The sequence below is a fragment of the Lathamus discolor genome, chromosome 17, assembly GCF_037157495.1.
Source record: "Lathamus discolor isolate bLatDis1 chromosome 17, bLatDis1.hap1, whole genome shotgun sequence".
Taxonomy (NCBI): Eukaryota; Metazoa; Chordata; class Aves; order Psittaciformes; family Psittacidae; genus Lathamus; species Lathamus discolor.
In genome coordinates, this window is record NC_088900.1 from 1,928,914 (window position 1) to 1,949,997 (window position 21,084).

General features: G+C 51.9%; 1 protein-coding gene across 7 annotated transcripts in view; it reads left to right on the top strand.

Moving 5' to 3' along the window:
- SNX19 (sorting nexin 19) overlaps positions 1–21,084 on the top strand; it is a 97,334-nt gene that overhangs the window by 21,165 nt on the left and 55,085 nt on the right. For 5 of the 7 annotated variants that reach the window (XM_065697002.1, XM_065697004.1, XM_065697005.1 and 2 more), the window contains exons 11-12: positions 9,713–9,805; positions 13,110–13,202. In XM_065697002.1, the coding sequence (XP_065553074.1) occupies positions 9,713–9,805; positions 13,110–13,202 (186 nt within the window). Of the gene's footprint in view, positions 1–9,712; positions 9,806–13,109; positions 13,208–14,107; positions 14,130–21,084 lie in introns of those variants that run through there. The other 2 variants (XM_065697008.1, XM_065697009.1) reach the window with 2 other exon arrangements.

Sequence of the window (21,084 nt, forward strand, 5' to 3'; positions counted from 1 at the left end):
AAGATCCCATCCACCCTATGAAATCCATTACCTCCAAGCCAAGGGAGCATTTGTACAGCACATGATGCGGGGAGCGTGGTTGAAGCCAAGTTCCCCTTTATAATATCCACCCCAGGGGAGATTGGGCCATTTCCAGTGTCAACAGCCAGAGGATGAAGCATTTATCTCTGCAGAGCAGTGGCTAATGAATACCAGATCCATTTAGGAGCTATGCTCAAGAGAAAGAACCTGCTCCTGCCTATTTGGGACTGAGTGGGGTTTATTGCTCAGTGATGGGGAGTGGGATGCTCTGTTCTCTGCGTTGCAAGGTGCAGGCATTGCCTTGAGATACAGGGATGTGATGGGAGGGCTTCCCAAAGGGAGATGGGGGTGAGCTCTGTCTTCGTGGCCACGGGGATAGCTGTTAGGGGTGAAAACCTATCAGGAGAGCTTTCCTTCCAGCCCAAAGGTGGAAGAATGGAATCGGGATGCTGCTATTTGCCATCTTTCTGGATTTAAATGGAAAATGCAGGTTTTGGCCCTTCTGGTTTCTTGCAGTCATACTGTTCTGCTGGCCACAGGCCAGTTCAGGTAATTATATTCTTCCTACCTTAATGCCACTCCAGCCCCCTGTCTCCACTGGATATTCTATACCCTAATTCCTGTCTGGAACTTGCTGATTATGTTACAAAGTCTTTATTTTTTCCCTCCTCTGGGTACAAGTTGTGCACAGAGCAGGAGCCAGCCCCAGCATTGCTGAGCTGCTAAAATACTTGAGAGAACCTGCGTTAGGCGTTTCACTGGGCCTGGGGCTGTGGAGCATCTCTGCTGAGCTGGGAAGGTGGAGAATGTACGAGATTGGAGAATCATGGAATGCTTTGGCTTGGAAGGACCCTAAAGCTCGTCCAGCTCCAGCCCCCTGCCACAAACAGGGTCACCTTCGACTGGAGCAGCTTGCTCCAAGCCCCTGCGTCCAACCTGGCCTTGAGCACTGCCAGGGATGGGGCAGCTGCAGCTTCTCTGGGCACCCTGTGCCAGCGCCTCAGCACCCTCACAGGGAAGAGCTTCTGCCTAAGAGCTCATCTCAGTCTCCCCTTGGGCAGGTTCAAGCCATTCCCCTTGGCCTGTCCCTTCATCCCTTGTCCCAAGCCCCTCTCCAGGTTCCCTGCAGCCCCTTTAGGCACTGGAGCTGCTCTCAGGTCTCCCCTTCAGGAGCCTTCTCTTGTCCAGGCTGCCCCAGCCCAGCTCTCTCAGCCTGGCTCCAGAGCAGAGCTGCTCCAGCCCTCGCAGCATTTCCATGGCCTCCTCTGCATGCCAGAGGAAGTGTTGCCCTCCCATTGAACACCGTGGGCTGCTAGAGACCCACTTCTCAGTGTGCTTTAGGCTGGTGAGTGTGTTAATAGGAGGAAACTCGGGTCTCCTGGATGCTTGTCTTACCTGGGTTGCCATTGCTTCATGCTCAATTATGTCCTTACTTCCAGGTGACGGAAGAGTCCTCATGTCTGAGAACACTAACTGTGCCCAGACCTCTCTGCTGACGTAGCAGCTCAGTCCTGCCTTGTTTTGAGGTTAGCATCCAGCCTAAAGAAACCCCATTTCCTGTAATGCATAAGGGATGCTGAAACTTGAATACCTGGTTTCCCTTTTGGAGTGCAGCTTGTCTGCATTGGTGGCTCATTGGCCTTTCTCTCCCACTGTTTTTCCCTTCGGACAAGTATTTCAAGTCTCCTTCTTTCCTTTTCAATTAAACCCTCTTCAGGTCCCAGCCTTGCTGAGCACTTGAAAAGGTTGCTCAAGCGGTACTTGAGGAGAGCATCCTGTAATTCCATGTACTTCCTTCCTGTTCCCAGGCCCCTTCCCTCTTCCATGGCCCTTGAGGACAAGGAGGGTTTGAGGGATGTGCTGGGGGGGCGGTGAGGATCAAAGACCATAAACCACTGCTTAAACCATAGAGTTATATTGGCCGAGCCTCATTAACCCTCTGCTTCCCCCTCTTCCTCCTTTGCCCCTGCACATCAACCAAGGCAAACATAAGCTGCCTTGATGGCTGAAGGCTCAAGTGCGGGTGTGCTCAGTGTGGCAAAGCAAAAGCAAAGCCCCTTTTCCATGCAGGCCCCTTCACATTTATTCCCCCTGGAAGATGGAGCTCTTGAAATCCCGATGCTCTTTAGAGCTGAGCTCTTTAACTTTGTCCCTTCCTCCTTTTGCAGGCTTCATTGTCCCCTTCCGCTCTGCTCCTTTCTCTTTTGTCCTGGGAAAAGGAGGCTTTTAATCCCCTTGTACTGCAGATTAAAGCCATTAGAGCCTCCCCAAGCTGACAGGTTCTCAGAGGGACTCACAGCCGGGTCTTTATGAGTGTTCTCTCTGTGTCTGCTGCTGCCTTTCTTCTCAGCACACGAAACCTCCCTCCCTGACCTTTCCCTCCAGAGGCAGGGGCTGTAATGTGCAATCCCATGTAGGCAGTGACTGGGCGCAGCAGGGCTTGGGCTGCAGGAAATGAAGAGCATGAAAATGAGCAAGTAAATAAGGAGAGGAAGGAAAGATGATGGGGATGAAGAGAGAGAAGCAAAGCGAGAGCCGTATTTGGGAGCTAAATGCCAGGCTTGGGGCTGTGTAGTGGGAATGCTCCTGTCTTTATCAGTGGCCAAACAATAAACCTGGGAGTCATTTTTAGTACCTGAACCCCCAAATCCAGTCCCACTCTGCATTTGGCCCAAGAATAATGGATCCATGCACCTACACGTAGATGTTGAGTTTGTGGGCTTTTGGGTTCAGGGATGACTTTTAGTACTATGGGGCCCTGACAGCACGTTTGTTACTATGGGTCATCAAATGATTGTACATCACCCCCTGAGATTGCAGAATGCATGAACATGCTGCTCCTTCTCTTGTACATGTCATAAAAGCACAAAGGATGAGGGTAGCTGGCTAAAAGTAAGTGTGCTGATGGCAGAAACATCTTTATTACAGGGTCTTCTGGCTCTTATCATCAGTCCTGCCCCTGCAGTGCCCTGCACATGTCCCACAGTTGTTGGCAAAGCACCAAAGAAGGTGAAAACCTGGCTCTAAGGTGCATTCCCTAGGGAAATGGTGTAGAATTGCCTCAGTCAGGTCCATTTTCAGGTTGGTGTGCACCATACAAGGATGCGTTGGGGAACAGGAGAGGTGTGTGATGCCAACATGCTTTTTGAGCAGGGAGGAGGCAGTTTGGGTTCCTCTTCTCCTGGACCTCCTGGCTGAATTTGGCCATCATATCAGGTTGATACCCTGCTCCAGAGCTGTGCAAGCATCCCATTGCTGCAAAGCTTTGGATGCTGTGCTAACCCCTTCAGCTTGAGCTGAAGAATATCATGCAGTACCTATGGCAAGTGAATCGTGCTTCAGTCTTCACTCGCATCCATTTATCTGTGGGTTATGTTTGTACGTCCCTTGTGAAAGGACAGACGGAGAACTTGCTTGTCTTTACAAGCACCTTGAGAGCACAGCCTGGCTGGAAGGGTTCACTCAGCATCTCCGAATTCAGCTAAAATAGGTGCTGACCACGTAGAAGAATTCCCATCCTTAGTGGCCGTAATAGGGAGGCGATGGTGAGCCAGTTTACAGCCCTTGTCCTCCCCATCTGAGGGCAGCAGTGAAACGCTTTCCAAGCAAGCAATAAAAGTGCAACTGTCCCCTTCTGGGAACTCATTTTGGGGCAGAAGTTCCCCTGCCAGCCCCGCTGGCTGGGAATGAAATGGAGCTGGGAGCTCCCCTCCGGAGGGGCCGTACGTGTGAAACGTTGCCATGTCGAATCCATCTGAATCCTCCACCAGGGAAGCCCCCAGCTCTGTAATTACTGGGTTTCAAGCAGGCAGCCTTTTCTTTCTCTTTGTGTGGGCCCGCTTGCCCCCCGTGTGCGCGTTATAAGAGGATATCTGTAATGAAACTCACTGGGTAGAAGCAGGGAACAAAAGCCGGGCGCAGCGCGCTCGCCGGTGGGGATATGAGAGGCGCTGGGCTCCCAGTTGTGCCCAGTCTCTCTCTGCTGGGGCAGCACGGTGGGCTGGGGAGCCTCTTATTAACCTTAATCTGCAGAAAGGGGCTGGAGCCCCGCCGGGGCTTGGTTTCATAGCTACAGCAGCTCGCTCCCAAGCGTGCAGCCTTATGAAGGGCCAGTCTCCCCAGCAACTCTTAATGCGGTTTTGCGCCGCGGTGTCTAATCTGAGGGAGAAATGTCACCATTGGCAGCCCCCAGGCTGGCAGCTCCCAGCCATGGCCGGGCTGGTAAGCACATATCCAGCTTCAACCTTCTGGTTGCTGGGGTGAAAGGGCCTCTTTATCTCCACGGGGAGAGGCAGATGAATCCCAGGCTCGAACAAGGAACCTGCTTTCCCTCACCAGACGCTCCCCCTCTGCTTCAAGGTCTCTTTATTACGTCTTTTAATTCTCAGCTGAGTGGGAAGGAGCAATAAGGCTGGAGAAATGGGGGGGGGGGCAATAAGCCCCTTGCAGTGGAGAAAGGCCTCAGCCACCAGTGTGTGAAAAGGGAAGGCAGCACAGGGATTGAAACTGTCAGCTTCATGGGAAGTTCTTGTTATTTAATAGCTTCACTTGATTGCGGTGATGTGCACGATGCCATAAGAGCAGCTCTGAGCCGTGCCCCTCAGAGAAGTCATCATAAGATGGTTTGGAAGGGACCTCATCCAGCTTCAACCCCCTGCCACGGGCAGGGACACCTTCCACTAGAGCAGCTTGCTCCAAGCCAAGTCCAACCCGGCCTTGAGCACTGGGGCAGCCACAGCTTCTCTGCACACCCTGTGCCAGTGCTTTTATAGTGAAGAATTGTGGTGATTCCATTTCTGAGTGCCTTCAGAGCTATCATGATACAGAATGATGAGAAAGAGTAGTTGAAACTGAACTTCTGTTACTTAAGATCAGGTTATCAGGTTGCTTGTTCAGCCTTTTGTGTCTGGTTGATGCAGGATGTCCTGCTCCTTCTGCCACTAACCGAGCCGACAGCTCGTGCCCTCCATCTGATGGCTGGTAGCAATTAGGACTTGTTCATTGCACAAACCCCACTGCTGGATGGGCTCTCTGCGTCATGTTCGGTAGTTCGCTCATCTCTGAGGCCTTCTGGAGCATTAGCACTCAGTGATCTCTTCTCCACGTGCTCTGATGCTGTCAGTTGTGGCCACTGGTGGAACTTGTGCAATAGGAACGTGTTCTTGTGCTGGTAAGGATCTTGTCAACGTTATTGTGTGAGTAGACCAATATAAATCCATGGATTCCCCCCTTGTCTGCAGCGTGCACATGTGGCAAGCATCAGTATGCTTAATTCCTCACCCACCTTGCCTCCTGTGCCTGTGTGAATGTGGCCTTGGGAGAGGAAGATGCTCCTGTAGGGAAATGACTGTTGTTACAATTGAGAGGATGGAGATTGCTCCTTCTGTGACAGAGCAGTGGAGACGAGGTGATGACTGACTGGTAAAGAGCCTTCACAATGCTCTACATTGCTATCTGAAGAGGCAATGTGCTGTTACTGAACAGCTCTGGGCTCCCTACACTCCATCAAGTTCTATTAAGCTCTTGCTTTTGTTCGTGTAGGTGAGTTGTAATAAACTGGTTCATGGACTCCTTTTCAACACCCTGCAGCACAAACACATCCTGGTGTGGTTCAAGAGCTTTATTGATCTCAGATTCATTCATGTTTATCCCAGATTTATGTGCATCTCCAAAGCAGCCCCTATGGACCACCTGAAAAGCCCCCGGTGCTTTGAGGCAATGTTCCTGTCATCAGTGGCATGGAAAAGCAGGATGCAGGGCCTGTCCGTCGCTTTGTTCTCCTGTCCTGAGGAATAAGTAGGGGTATAAATAGGCATGATGAGCTGTGATGCTTTCGAAGGGCTGTTCTTCACCCAATACACTCCGCCACTGAAAATAACCTGTTCCACCCCCTTCAGCAGGGTTCACCTGAAGCCTTCAAGCTGCGTTAGAACAGCTCGTGTTCAAGTACATCACACCCCAAGGGCTTGGAAATCAACACCAGTGATGGCTCTTCTTGATCATGTTCCTTTCCACGCCAGGCTGCCCATTTCCAAGCCAAGAATGACACTAACCTCTCCTGTTTCTCCTGGGATGCAGATTGAAGAGACGTTATCTCATCCATAGTGAACAAGTGTTTGCAGGAGGCAGAGGATGCAGAAGGGGTGAGGATGGGTGCGCAGTGGTTAGGAATGAAGAAGTGGGATTGCACAGAGGGATGGAGGGGAATAGGACTGAAAACTGCACTTTCATGTGGCTCGAGAGGAAAGTGATGTGGGTGAGGCGAGGAATGGACCTCAGGTACTCTGAAACATCTGGAGAGCAGATTAACATGAGAAACTGGCATTACTTCTCTTGTGTTGCAAAGATGGAGCTAAAGCTCCATCTAAAGCTACCAGTTCCCTTTGAAAAGCTCTTGGTCCTATAGCTCATATTGTCCTTAAGCAAAGGTTCATGGTTTCAGCTTGGCAGCAGCTGTGTTTAACCTGGAGTGCTGCCCCAGCACTGGCAGATAAGGCAGCACTGAGGAGCTGTGCAGTCTGGGAGCCCTCTGCATCATTCCGGCCCCAGTTTCCCCACGATATGGAAGTCAGAAGTGGTTGGAGTAGGGGAAGAAATCACTTGGGAAAGAACAGGGACTGCTTCATGTAAGCAAATCCCCTTCAGCTCTGTGCTGAATGTGGGGCCAGCTTTGAAACTGCAGGTGGTGAAAGCGTTGGGGCCACCATCAGCATGTTTGCAGTGAGCATCCTCCTGGAATAACCCTCAACTGCTCAAGAAGGTGGTATTTAACTTCTCTTGTCTCTAAGTTTTGCAACAGGTCATAGATGGAGACCCTTCCTTTGGCTTTGAGCAGCTCTTGAAGGACCCTCAAGATGGCTTTTTGGAAGTGGATTTAGTGAATCAAAGAATCCCAGGCTGGTTTGGGTTGGAAAGAACCTTCAGATCATCCAGTTCCAACCCCCCTCTCAATCCTGGTAGATCCTGAAATGCTGCTCCATGCTCTGCAGCAGCAGGTCTGAGCTGTCAAATCCAGATGTGTCCATCCACAGCATGGATCTCTGTCTGCACGATGAGGACCCAGGTTGTTGGGGATGGATTTGGCATGAACGTGCCATGTCCTGCTGCTCCAAAACGCTTCGCTTTGAGGAGCTGGCAAGCTGCAAGCTCAGGTTTGCCTTCACTTCTTAACCCCGCACATGAAGGGGCGTGCAGAGCAATCTCATCCTGGTCGGTGTGAGCTGCGAGCTGCAGAAGCCACGAGAGGGAGCCTTAGGGTTGTCCCTTCGCATTTTCCCCAGGCCAAGCTAAGGCACAAGGTGGTGCTGTTGTCTCAGCCATCGCTGCTGGTGGGCCGCTTGGGAACCCCACCAGGCCACCACACCAACCTATAAGCTAGGTGTGGGACAGGTCCCAGCTCCCAGGTGGGAGCTTCTCCCACATTTAAGCCCTTTTCCAGCTCTGTTTCAGGATTATACAGCAAGGTTCAGGAAGAAGTGAGTGGTGAGGCACTGGAACACCCAGAGAAGCTGTGGCTACCCCATCCCTGGCAGTGTTCAAGGTGAGATTGGACACAGAGACTTGGACCAACCTGCTCTAGTGGCAGGTGTCCCTTCCCTTGCCGTGGTGATGGGGGTGTTGGATGCGGAGCAGAAGGTTCCAGCCTGGGTTTGAAGAACCTTTTCCCATGCAGTGGGTACTCTCCCACCAAGGGATTTGGTTTCAGGGTATCGGCATTTTCCGATGAGAAACCATCTCCTTGGAACATTCCCAAGCAGCAAAGAGAAACTCCCCGGTGGAGAAGGGAAGGGATCCTGTCGCACGCAGCGGGAATTCCATACCAGTGGAGTCTTGTGTCTGGAGGCCCTGGATAAAGAAAGACAAAACGCAGCCAACACCACTCATGGCAGGAGGAGAAACTGTGAAGTGCCACAGCTGAGCAGCTCTGCTGCTCCTTTTCCCACTTTCCTCTTAGTATTTCCCTTCCATTGGGATGCTGCTGCTTTCTGTGCAGGCAGAGGGTGCAGAATGCAAGTGTTACAGACCACAGGACCTGGTAGGGGTATGAGAGCACACAGGGGCTCTTTCTGCTGCACTGTTGGACATTGCTGATGCTCTCTTAAGGATTCTTTTATTGAGCAGCCTGGTCTAGGGGAAGGTGTCCCTGCCCATGGGACCACCACTTGATGATCTTTAAGGTCCCTTCCAGCTTAAACCATTCTATGATTCTCTTCCTTCTCTTCTTAAGTATCTTCATTGGCTGCAAAGGAGGCATCAATCTTAGATGTCCTCGCATGGACATGAGTACCTGCTCCATTGGAGGTTCCCTCTGCTCCCCAAGTGACCTGTGCTGCTTGCAGGACAATTTCAGTCCTGCCCATGCAATGCTATGGACCTCCCACACTGTGTATCCTCAGGGATAGAAGTGACATAGGGAAGAGAATTGAAACCACAATCATGTTCTTTAATCCCCTCTCTCTGCCTAGGTCTCCTCTTCCTACACCAAGCAATGTTCTTCCATCAGCCATCAACTGCAAGTAGCTGCATAAGGATGGAGGAGGACAGACCAGTCTTCTCCAGGGCTTTGTCCAGGCTGGTTTCAAGTGACTTGAGCCCCCATGGGATAACGTGCCCCAGCCTGCTGGATCTGAGCTGGGAAGCGTGGCAGCTACTTCATCTGGGCTCCAAGTCTTCCTTCCCTCTGCATTCCTGGTGGCTGTGTCTCCAGCAGAGGTTAACACGTCCCTTTGTGAGGCCTGCACTTCTCGCATGTTATGTCTGGAAGTTTGCTCTGGTTTCTTGCCTTGGGGGCCCTACAGAGGCTTTTCTGGGAGCCCAAGTCCCCTTTTGACACCACTTCCTTGTGCTGTAGTTGCAGGTTGAGTTGCAGACGGGAGGACTTTGGGGTTGGATATCTTTCATTGTCAAAGGGGATTAGGGCAGTGATTATTTACGTGCACCTCTGTTACACAGACTGTTTCTCTTCTGGTGTTTGCCTTTTCCCGTGTAATTCTACATCATCTAGAAACTACAGCAGGGGAGAGGGAGACAATGAAGCTCCTGCAAAGTGAAATGGGTACATGGAGATCTCTGATGCTTGAGGGAGCATCTTCTTCCACCCACACATAGACACTGTGGCCGGGTTCATCCCAGGGCATCCCCATTTTTCCCTGCCCTGGAGCTGGATACAGCAGGAGGTTGAATGCTTGGCATGATCTGGCCGCTGGTTTGATCTAGGGCGGCTCCTCTGGAGCTTTGGCTCTTCCCCAAGAAAAGGGGATATTTTCCTTTAGAACCCGACATGCATGGCTTGATAGAAGTCCCATTTAGTCCTTTATTTGGCTTGGGAGGCTGCGGTGGAACAGATTTCTTTACATATCCTTGAGTGTTATTTGATGAAGGTTATGACCGCTCATAAACACTCTGAGTCTATTCTCCTTCCCCACCACTGGTGCCTGCATGGGACTGCCACTTTGTGTACCGCTGCAAGGGACCAGAGAGCTGATTCTGCTCCCCTTTACTCCATCTTTCTAATGGAAGAGAAAGTAGACATGGGAGGGATGCCAGGAGGGATTCTGGCACAAGAAGCACTTTACTTCCTTTTCCTTTGCCATTCCCAATCACAAGTTCTCCAAGCAAAGAGAAGAGCAGCCATTGCCCAGGAGGAGGAAAACTCCTATTGCTATGTGACAAAATCTGTTTAATGTTTCAGGAAGCAAAAGAAGGGAAGCAATAGAGACACCTCAGCTACCCAGCATCAGCCCAAGTGCAGCAGGAGATCTTGGCCAGTGCTTGGAGAAGGCTGGTAAGTGATTCATAGCCTTACTGTGGAGGAAGGGAAGATGCTCAGGCTCATCTAGGGGAACATAGACTGTGTGGAGAGAAAGAAGCAGAGGCTCAAGACGCTGCCTGCAGCCTCGGGAGTAATCAGGGATGCTGCAAAGGGGTTTAAGGTGATGGATGTGCCATTAGAATGAAATGAAACTGCACTTGGATGTACCCAGAAGGCAAACCCCATGTAAATGAAACTTCACTCTGCACTGAGAACACACAATGACGGCCACCTATGAGTCCATAGGAGCACAGAGCTTGGAACCAGGTGATCTTTAAGGTCCTCTCCAACCCAGGCCATTCAATGAGTCAATGATTCTGTTTGCACCAAGCCCTCATGCTTCCCTTTTCCCTGAAGGTTTGGGGCCTTGATGCCCTTTTCCTGGCCATGAAGCACAGTCTCTCCATAACAGCCCTGTGCTGCACAGTGCTCTAATGGAAAGCTGTGTGGGCCAGTCCCTAATCCCAGCCATCAGTTAAACTGTCAGAGGGAGCTCTCACCCTCTATTGTTTCATTCTTAGCCTTAGGGCCTTGATGAGCTGCAGTCAGGCATGAAAGGGCAACCTGAGCAGAGCATGGAGCCCTCCACTTCCTTAAAGCTCAAGGGGTTTTAGTTCTAGGCCTGATTTCTCAGGTCTGGGGCTTACCTGTTTCAAGGAGGGAGCAGAAATTGCCCCACAGGGCATGGATCAGTTTGGGCACAAACAGCCCCTTTTTCCACATATCCACATATTTAGGGCCTTCATGGTTTTGAAGACAAGAAGCCATCCCCTTCACCTTAGGCTCCCTCCATAGAAGCTGAAGCACTTGCAGCTCTCTGTGTTTAGGTAGGGATGAGTCCAACTGACGGTGTCTTTCAGCCACATCTGGATTTTAAAGTGCTCCAAAGGATGGTGTTCTCTGCTCTATGGTCCCTTTAAATTTGACACTAGAAACCAGAGCTGCAGCTGGTGGGGTTTAATGACAAGAGCACGAGTTTATTTGAGCTGGGGTCTTGATGGGGAGCGGTGTTTGTTTTCTCAGACCACACATTATTAACTGAGCCCTCGACTTTGTTTTTCCAGTCGCGTTGTGTGCAACTTCCCACTCCTCACCCCTTCCCTCTGTCAAAACGGCTTCGGCTCTGCGCTCATGGGACAGCATCATCCTAAACTGCTGCTGCCTGGGACGCGTTTCCAGGCAGGAGTCCTGCCCCAGCTCCACTTTCTGACTGGGGAGGTCAGACTGGGAATGTCCTTGTGCTCTTTGGAAATGATCAGCTGTGGTCATTGTGTATTCTGGTCTCTCTTGGTATGAAGGGGTAATAATATTTCATAGCATCCCAGACTGGTTTGGGCTGGAAGGGACCCTAAAGCTCATCCAGTTCCAACCCCCTGCCATGCGCAGGGACCTCTTCCACTGGAGCAGCTTGCTCCAAGCCCCTGTGTCCAACCTGGCCTTGAGCACTGCCAGGGATGGGGCAGCCACAGCTTCTCTGGGCACCCTGTGCCAGCGCCTCAGCACCCTCACAGGGAAGAGCTTCTGCCTAAGAGCTCATCTCAGTCTCCCCTCGGGCAGGTTCAAGTCATTCCCCTTGGCCTGTCCCTACAGGCCCTTGTCCCAAGCCCCTCTCCAGGTTTCCTGCAGCCCCTTTAGGCACTGGAGCTGCTCTCAGGTCTCCCCTTCAGGAGCCTTCTCTTGTCCAGGCTGCCCCAGCCCAGCTCTCTGAGCCTGGCTCCAGAGCAGAGCTGCTCCAGCCCTCACAGCATCTCTGTGGCCTCGCTCCAACAGCTCCACGTCCTTCTTGTGCTGTTGCCCCAGAGCTGGACCAGGACTGCAGGGGGTGTCTCACAGAGCACAGCAGAAGGGGAGAATCCCCCCCTGAACCTGCTGCTCACGCTTTGGGGCTGCAGTTACACTTCCCTTCTGTATGTGCCAACACATCCACCACATCCCACACCGATTTCAACCCAAAGCCCTTCCAACCGCAGCAGTGGGCTATGAGCAGAGCCTGCGTGTACACACACCCGCACACGTACGTGCACACCCACACAGCACACACGTGCACACCCTTGTGTGCAAACTGCAGTCTCCCCTTTGTGTTTGCCTTGGCTGCACAGCCTGCTCTCCCCAGGCTCAGCCAGGAGATATCCAGGCTAAGATAAACAGCACACAGCTGCTGGGAGCCAGAGAGATCCTGTGATTAACAGCTGTGTGGGGCTCCACAACAGCCCCCCGACCTCCAGCAGCCCTCCAGAGCAGGCTGCTTCATGTCAGAGCTCGGTGTGTCAGGCAAAGGATGGGAGCCATCACAGGAGATCGGCTGCAATAGGCACAGGTGGGAAACCTGGTGAAGAGAAGCTTTGCCCCCACCCCTTCTCCTGTGCCAGGCTCGTCAGTGCCTCTTGCTTATCACAGGGTTTCCCAGATCCATGAAGGAACAGTAACAGTCCTAAGAGTGAAGCTTGTTCCCGAAGCATTTATGGTTTAACATCACTGGATACTTCAGAGGAAGGGCTTGCAAGTGATTCCCTTTAGGCTCTTTGCAAATGGGCTCTTCACTTCTAGTACAGGCATGCAGCAAGTGGCAGTTGTGTCCTGGAAGAGAAGCTGGAAAAGGAGATGGGCTTTGGGATGCAACCAGGGCTGGTACATGGGGAAGGGAAAAGAAAAGAGAAACATGGAGCTGCTGGAATGAGTCTAGAGGAGGCCACGGAGATGCTACGTATAGTGGAAGGTGTCCCTGCCCATGGCAGGGGTTGGAACTGGATGAGCTTTAAGGTCCCTTCCAACCCAAACCAGGCTGGGATGCTAATGTGTTTGCGTTGTATGGGGGTTTAGGTGTGACTCACATGGGATCTCTTGCACGGGGATCCTATGGGCTTTTCAGATACATTGGAAAACCCCAGCACTTCCTAAGTCCCCGGTACCAATCAGCCACAGAGGATTTAAAGTGGATCCAGAGGCAATTCCCTGGGCCACCTCTGCCTGTCCACCTCTTGCCTGCAGCAAGGACGAAGAGAGCTGACAAAGCAAACTGCCCCACCTGCAGAGGTGAAGGAGGAACCCGGTGGCTCCCATTAACCTGTCCTGCAGGGGGGTGAGGAGTTTATAAACCAGGCTCAGTGGAGGCTGAGTTCTTTAGGGAAGGGATGAGAGAAGCAGCTCTCTTGGTATGTTTGAGATCCCCTTTGTGGGAGAAGCTTGCAGTGACCTTAGAGGTGAAAGGCTTGAGGAGCAGCAAGGAGGCTGGGATTATCTCTGAAGACTTAAGCCTTTCTTTTCCCTCTGTTTCCAGGTCTTTTAGAACACTCAAAGCATCCTCAGCTACCACGTGGCAGCTTGATGCAGCAGAGAAAGCCCTGCTTGGATCCGCATTGCTGCGTGTATGGTAAGGTAGGATCTGGGTGAATTTAGGGGATGGTTGGAACCAACGGGAGCTCTCTTTGTATGCCTTATCAATTGCTAGTGTCTAAGGAAGCATGAGGTTGTGTTGCTGAATGTTGTGAAGCTCCCAACTAAAGGCTTTGCTGTTTTCGCTTCCCTTTGAGCACTTGGGTTTGTGTTTAATGTTGGTTTGGAGTGAAGGCTCCAGGTTCTCGTTGCTGTGGCTCTCCCCTGAGGCTTCAAAGGCTGCTGTGTTGGTGCGAGCTTCAGGCTGCTGTGAGCCCCGAGGGAGGCTGCAGTCGTGCTGTGGCTTCCACTGGGTGTGGGGGGGAGTTGTGGGAAGCTGGAGCCTGTGCTGAGCTGTGTTTTGGGCTCTGTAGCACTGAGGGGGTGTACTTCCTTAGCCCTGATTTCCCTCTGAGTACAGCGAGTGCCTTGAGTGGAGATTGTGCAACAAAGGCCAGGGCTTCTTCCCAAGCAGCTTGGCTGTGAATGCCCAGCCTTCCTTCAGGTCCAGCTCTGGTATTTATCAGTCCAGGCACTCCAGAGCCTGGGAACAGCCCCAGCTGTACTTCCCTGCAGCATGGAGCACCCATTTCCTCCTGCCTTACCTCATCCCCCAGGGCAGCAGCCTGGACATCTGTCCCGTGGACATCTGTCCTCTGCATGCAGCAAAGCCTCAGAGGATAAAGGAATGGAGGAGGAAGGAACCAGTTGCCCAGGGGTAGTGTTGAGACAGATACAGGCTTGTGTTGTCCACCTGCAGACAGTGGGGGTTTGGGAAGCAGAGCTGGGGCTGAAGTGAAGGTAGGGAGCTGTCGGGATGCTTCTGCTGGAGAAAAGGAGTCACAGAGCTTGTAGTGGCTCCTGTTCTCACCAGCACTGACAAAGCCAGAGCCTTTGCTGTAGGTGAGAGACTTCTCCAAAGGGAGAGACCAGCTTTCTGGAAGGCAGAGGACAGGAAGGGAGGAGTTCATCTGGACCAGGCTCTGGTAAGTGACTAGTCAGCTGTTTCTGAACGTGCTGAGAGGATGTGGGAGATGATGCATGTGCAACGATAGCTCCTCCTGCGAAGCCAAGAGCCTCTTCTGCACCAGAGGTGCAATCCCCTTCCTCTCCCAGTGCTTTACTGGAAGCCAGGCAGGGCAGGGTGTTGGGGATGGCCACACACCAGGGTTAAGATGCTGCCCTAAACAGTGGAGATGGGGAGGGTTCAGCGCTGGAGAAACACTCTGCATAGAATCACTGCTGTGCACTGGGGAGATGATGGTGGGAATGGCTGAGGAGGCATTTGATGGCAGGCACAGCTTGGAACTCTGCTATGGGGCTTTAATTCTTGCAGCCTGATTGCCAGGGAGCATAACCTCTGGCCTTGCTTCTGCAAAGCTGTATGGAGCTGACAGGTCAGGGCTCTGCTTTTCTACAGAGCAGGAAGGAGGTGGGGAGATGTTTCTTAAGCATCCTGGTACTCAGGATCTATCCTGATCTATGCATCCTATCTATGCATCCTGATGCTCAGGATCTATCCCTGTCCATCAGGTTGGGATGGGGCTTGGATGCCACAAACGCTGGTGACAGGCCCACGTAGATCCTGAGCATCAGGATGCATCTCTGCCTCCCCATCTTGGTGAGGGATATTTGTGTTGTTCCTAGGCCCTGCTCCTCTCCATCCTCTACATGTCCTTCTGCTGCTGGTTAGTGTCAGCTGAGGACGTTTGGTAGCTCACTGTGGGGTGACAACATGCTTCCCATAAACACAGGGGCATTGTTGCCTGCTTCAATGTGCTCTAATTTAACCAACATGGGCGTTTTCCAGTGAGTTTTGTTGCAGGAGTAACTCTCTGTAGTTAGAAAAGGGCTTTTTTAGTGGAGAGGGTGTCCTGCCTTCGAGTTAAGCTTGCAGGTCTTAGAAGCAGAGCCTGTATAGCAACACACATGAAACCTCTTGTAGCAGCAGGCCCTGCAGCCCTGAGAGCTTCAGCCTGGTGGAGAGGGGGATTTCACACTGGAGTCCACTGGCACTGGCCCAAGGCCACTTGTATTGACCTGAGCTGCACTGAAAGCAAGCACTTAGGTGTGAAATAAATCCCCTGCCCCTCCCTGGGCTCTTTAGTCCCACCCAGTGTATTTTTGCAGTGCTTCTAATGAGCTGTCATTGAGCCAGGGCTCGCTTTGGAGCATTAAGGATGCTGGTAACAATGAGACCACGATGTGCAGGCAGAGGAGAAGGAGCAGAGGGCTTTGTGCTGGTTGGTTTTCTCTCTCCCTGCTTGGTCTGTGGCTGCTGGAGCCCTGCAGTGATGTCTAACATCTGGCCCAGCATCAACCCCATCCTATTGCTCTGTGCTGCAGGGAGCTGGGGGGACTTGGCAGCCCAGCAGCTGTGCCGGAGCCATGGATGAGCTCAGAGGGGGAAGGAGTGAGGCTTGGATGGGAGAAACTCCATTTGTGGTGGCTTTTGACTTCCAAGGGAGAGGCTGAGAGTGCTGAGAGGATCCAGGCACGGCCTCAGCAGGTGCTGTGTGTGCTGCACCCTCCACATCTCCCCTCTGCAGCACTTGGGGGGCTGCAGCAAGCACCTCACATCAGCCTCTGTGTGTGCCCCATGGCTCATACCTGCCCTGGAGCTCACATGCAGCTCTGCCTGTGCACTCCAGGGCTGATATGCAACAGGTCTTGGCTCTTCCCACTCTCATACCCCACACAGGGTTGTTTGTGAGCTGTATTTCAGACCTGCTGACAGCCTGCTTTACATTTTATGCTGCAAGACCTAAACGAGAGCTGCATTTCTTGTCACCAGCATCCACAGTGCCTCTTGCAGCATCCTTCCTGCCCAGTGCAGCACTGTCCCATCATACCAGCACAGATCTAATATCTCAAGCTGGTGCGATGTGATGGGGCTATTTTGGTACCATGCACAAAGCAGGGGTGAGTTTTCAGCCCATATGCACATCCTCATAGATAGTTCTAATAGATCGTGTGCTAGATGCTACATCAAGCTTAAGTGGTGTGCAGGGTGTGTGTTTAAACACCTTCATTAAGCTGTATAGACCCAGGTAAGATCTAGCACAGTGTAAGGTGTGATTCCTGTCTTGCAGAGCATCAAGAGCTTACCAAACATAGTGATACCCCTCAGTAAAGCTGAGGGTAGGGGAGGTTCCACATTCACCACAGTCACCTTGGGATTCTTTGGGCATGTTGATGATGTGTGGCAGGATGCTCTCCAGGACGCAGCATGCATATGGTAGGGAAGGCTGAAACCCAAATTCCTGGGAGACTCTGCATGCTGTGAGCTTTCATCCTGAGGAAGGTGAGGGGTTACACTGCTTCCCTCTGGATGTGGCAGTGTGTCTTCACTAGAGCTCTGCTCTTCCCTTTCCCTAGCAAGCCTTGACTTCCAGTGTGCTGGAGCCCCGTGGAGATGCAGGGTTGGGTGCTCTACCTTCATCTTAGCCACTGGCATCTGGAAAGCAGATGTTACTCCTGACCTGCCTCTTGATGCTCTTCCCATGGGGGACACTGCTCTCCTTTGCTTCATCCTCCAAAATGATGCAAAGGGATGAAGTTCGGTTGGACCTCTGCGTGCTGGTTCGTGCTGGTTGCTGCAGGTTCTATCACCAATGATGCTCTGTGGGTGCTCAACCCCTTCTCCACTGCTGTGCTAAGGCATATCTGCCCTCATGTGCCCTCAGGAGAGGTGTTTGTGCTGCACTGCTTTGCCTTTGGAAGGGATAGACTAAAGAAGCCAAGCCTAATGCTTCCTTAAGTGGTGGTAAAGTGGTGGTTGGGTTTGGGCTTCTCAGGGCTTGTTTTCCTGAGGGACCACAAGAGGATGAAAGCAAACCACAAAGCGGGGCAGCGACAGCATTCAGCGAGTGTGCAGCTTGGGACAACCAACCTTTTGTAAGGGTTTGTTTAACCTTGCTGGTGATTGCAGATCCCAGCTCCACATTTGTGGCTTTCCAGGCATCTGCCTGCAAGGAACAGGCCAGGAAGCAGCTCCGGTGGTGGAAAACCAATATGTGGGAATAACACTTCTGGGTTTATTTAGATGCGAGTGCCCTGATGCTCTTTGGACCAGGCAGTTAGAGCAAGAAGCCTTTTGCTATGTACCTGAAACAGCTTGGTTTAGGGGTGGGAGAGGGGGGCAGAGGAGAGGGATGTGAACTGGGGGAAGGTGGTCCTGGCTCTTCACCTCCATGTAGACTTGCAGGAGTGAGCTCCAGGCTTACATGAAGACAGCTGAGTGCCAAAGGGGCTGTTGGATGAGCTCGCTGTGTTTACTACAAGAGGGCCAACCTCTGTCCTCCTGGTTGCGGCTGCACACACCATAGATGCCTTCAGCTGCCTGGCACGCAGCTCTTTGTGATGAGGGGAAGTTGAAATTGGAGTTCTAACAGTGTGACATTGAACTTTGAATGAGGCTTTGGCTCTCTCGCAACTTTCCCCTGTAATTGAGGAGGGAGCTGAGGCCTCTGGTTCTTTTTCTACCAACAAACCCTGCTTTGAGGTGTCCAAAGAACACTAAAAGCTCAACTGCCTGCAAGTTGTTTCTTTTGAGCTCTTGATTGCATGCATCCCCTGTAGGAGCCAGGATGGATGATGGTCCATCCTTCTGGAGCCCTCTAACATCTGTGAGCTATTTCTTTGGGGTCTAATCAGTTAATGTTTTGGTGAAGTGCTTTGAAGATGTACAGCATCCTCAAACGATGAGTATTGTTTCATTCTTATTCCTATTTAACATCCCTCCATAGCCGAACTACTGTCAGACATCCTCACTTAAGAACGTATTTGGTGTCTGGATCTCTTCTGCAAAGGCAGGTTTTTGGCAAAGGGGATGGTGAGATGATATAATGGAGGTTGCAGTTATATACTACCTGTCAGCTGAGGCTCTCAGCGTGCTTTACAGGCACTAGTTAATTCTCACCACTTGGTAAGGCAGGCTGGTTATCCATCATCTGGGATTCTGTGATCTCTGTGCAGATGGGGGAAGATGTGAGACCTTCTTGGGGTCAGACAGGAGGGGATTAGACCCAGATCCTCCAGATCCTGCTCTCCCCATTGCAGTGCCCTTGGTGAGTATGCCATTGCCTTCATCAGAACCCATCCTGCTCCTTAGGGACCTGGCAAATGCCATCTTAGATACACTCAGAGGTGCTGTTAGGAGCTGAAGCAGGCAGTCCATCGTGGTTTAGACATGAACATCAAGCCTAGAAGACTTGGGAGGCACTTCTTCCCCTCAGCCCACCCCAGGGACAACACAGAGCATGAAAACCCCCAAACTCACATGAACTGGTGCTGCTTTTCTGACAGCTAAAGAGCAGCTCTTCCTGCAGGACCTCTGGATGTTCCTTGCTGCCAAGAACCATGTGAACAGGGGTCATTAGTGCCTTATCTCCCTGCAAACACGAGTGAGAGCTGACATCTCGGCGTGAGACCCCATCGCTCACTGTGCTGCGGTGGAGAACATCTGGCTGGAGCTCCAGCTGTTCGCACCCTACGTGCAGGAACCTCCCTCCCTTAGCCGCATGCTGGGACATGGGATTTACAGCTCTCTCCTAAGGGCTGACGGACAGCCCAAGCAATGGGAGCAGGGGAAATGCCTCCTGCTTACTCAGAGCTCTTTGCAGGAGCTTTATCAAAGCTCTGCCTGATAAGCAGGCATTACAAACAGCATCCATGGGGCTGGGAGTTGGGCTGCACATCCTGAGAGCTGTGTTAACCACTGGCAGTGGATTTATCCTCCTAACATGAAGAGAACAGTGTTATCTGCATCTTAAAGGCAGGGAATAGAGTGTTAGCTGCCCCGAAGCCTCCTTCAGCCCTCTGTCTCCTCTTGGTGCTTTATTAGTGTCTGGCTTGCTTTTAAATGTCCATTGCTCCCCATTTCACTACGTGCAGGGATTTGGAAGGGATTTAAGCTGGCTAAATATGGTCCTTAAGGACTGCCCTAAAGTGCAGCCCTGGGAAGGGATGCAAACCAAAGGCTTCAGACCTCAGCCCCTATAGAATTGCATTCCAAAGCCTCACAGGGTTCACTGGCCAGGTTTGGCAGCTGAGGGTTTTGAGGTTCAGATGTCTTCTGAAGGCAGTGCTGTGCAGCAGCATCTCTTATGGGCAGCTTCATAAGCGAAAGCATCCTAGAATCAGCGTGGAACTTAAAGGCTGGGTCCTGCCTGTTCAGCTTGAAGCCAGTCAAGCCCATCTTGAAGCCTCTCTAAGTTCTGAACTGTTCTTTCCTTGCTTGTTCAGCTCCTGGGAGGAAAGCCAGCTCTGGGAATGAAGTAACGTTTGCAAATGGCTCTTCTCCCCAGAAAATTCCCATTGTAATTCCAAGCGGTTTAAAAACCACTCAGGAATCAACTGTTACGAACTTGGCCTCTGGATCTGTCCCTCCCAGCTGTCCTCAAGTGAAAAAAGAGGGGGAGAAAAGAGACACTGGCACTGCAAGGCTCTTTTATGACCCAGGTTTTATTGTGTGGGATTCAGCACATTGACAGGCTATAAAAGCTGATTGAAAGCAGACCCAGGCTGTCAATGGGCTGCCCAATGCCCCTGGCTGGGCTGCATCCTGGAGGAAGGAGCTGGGAGTTTGGGTTTTCCCTGCTTTTTGACTGTGTCATCCCCAAGGAGTGTTTCCTGGAGGGGGGATGCCCACTGTGAGCCACCGGCGTTGGCACAGGGCTGTCATTCCTGTGTGGGGATCCATGGTGCTGACGAGTGGTGTGGTGAGTCTTTTGGGCCTAAGCCCATGCCTGAGGTTACACATGCAAGTTGGTCTTTCTCGCTTAAACTACTACTGCTGTTAATGCAAGAGAAGCCTCAGTAGCTCCTCAGCATCCCATATGAAGTGCACAAGGAGCATCCAGATCTCCAAACCCACCAGCTGAAAACCAAGGTCTCAAACCACTTGTGTGCAGACAGCACCTTCCCTTGGCATTCTTCTGACCATGGAAGGGAGCTTTTCCTAGGAAGATGACTCTTTCTTTCAAGGGAAGGCTGCTCTCCATCTTGGATCATCGAATGGTTTGGGTTGGAAAGGACCTTAAGATCATCCGGTTCCAAACCCCTGCCATGGGTAGGGACATCTCACACTAGACCATGTCACCCAAGCTAGACCATATCACCCAATTCCTCCTTGCTTCAGTAAACCACTTGCTTCCCCTGTAGCATTAACTCTGGATGTGCGGAAGGCTTCGGAGATGCCACCAAAGATGGTGTTAACTCATCCCTTTGGGCCTTCACAGTTCATTCCAGCACCGGATTGATGTTCCTTATGAGGACCAGCAAGGCCAAACTGCTGCCTTCCCTCCTCATGAGGAAGGCAGCTCCATGGGGAACTGCTGCAGCAAAGCTTGTGAGCAATGGAGTGCAGGTCCACCAAGTGAGGAGCTGGGTGCCAGACGTGCTTCATTCCCAGGTCGGTGAACTGGAATAACCATATCCCTTGGAGCCAGGTCAGATCCTCCTAGCAGCAAGGGGCTGCAGCCCCCTCACCTTGTTGGCCTGTGTGAGTCTGGATGTGCTGTTGGGAACAGCAGAGCAAGCATTAGGTCAGAGCCCTGCGTTTGTATCCACAACAGCGCGGGATCAAGGCTGCCGCGTGTCATTCCATCCCTCTGGCATGGGAGAAGCTCAGGCCTTGGAGCGGGGAACCTGGGTTTTAATAAAGGGAAAAGCTTTGCACTTCTCTGGTGCATCTGTCAGCACTTGGCTGAGTCCTGGAGCAGCTCAGCAAATGAGTACAGATGGTTTTGTGAGAGCTCGAGGGCTCAGTGATTTAATCCTGCCTGATATTGGATAGGGGACGCCCAGGGAATACGTGCTGGAAACCAGGAAGTAATCTGACGTGAAATCCAAATAGAAACATGTTCCGAAAGGGTTAG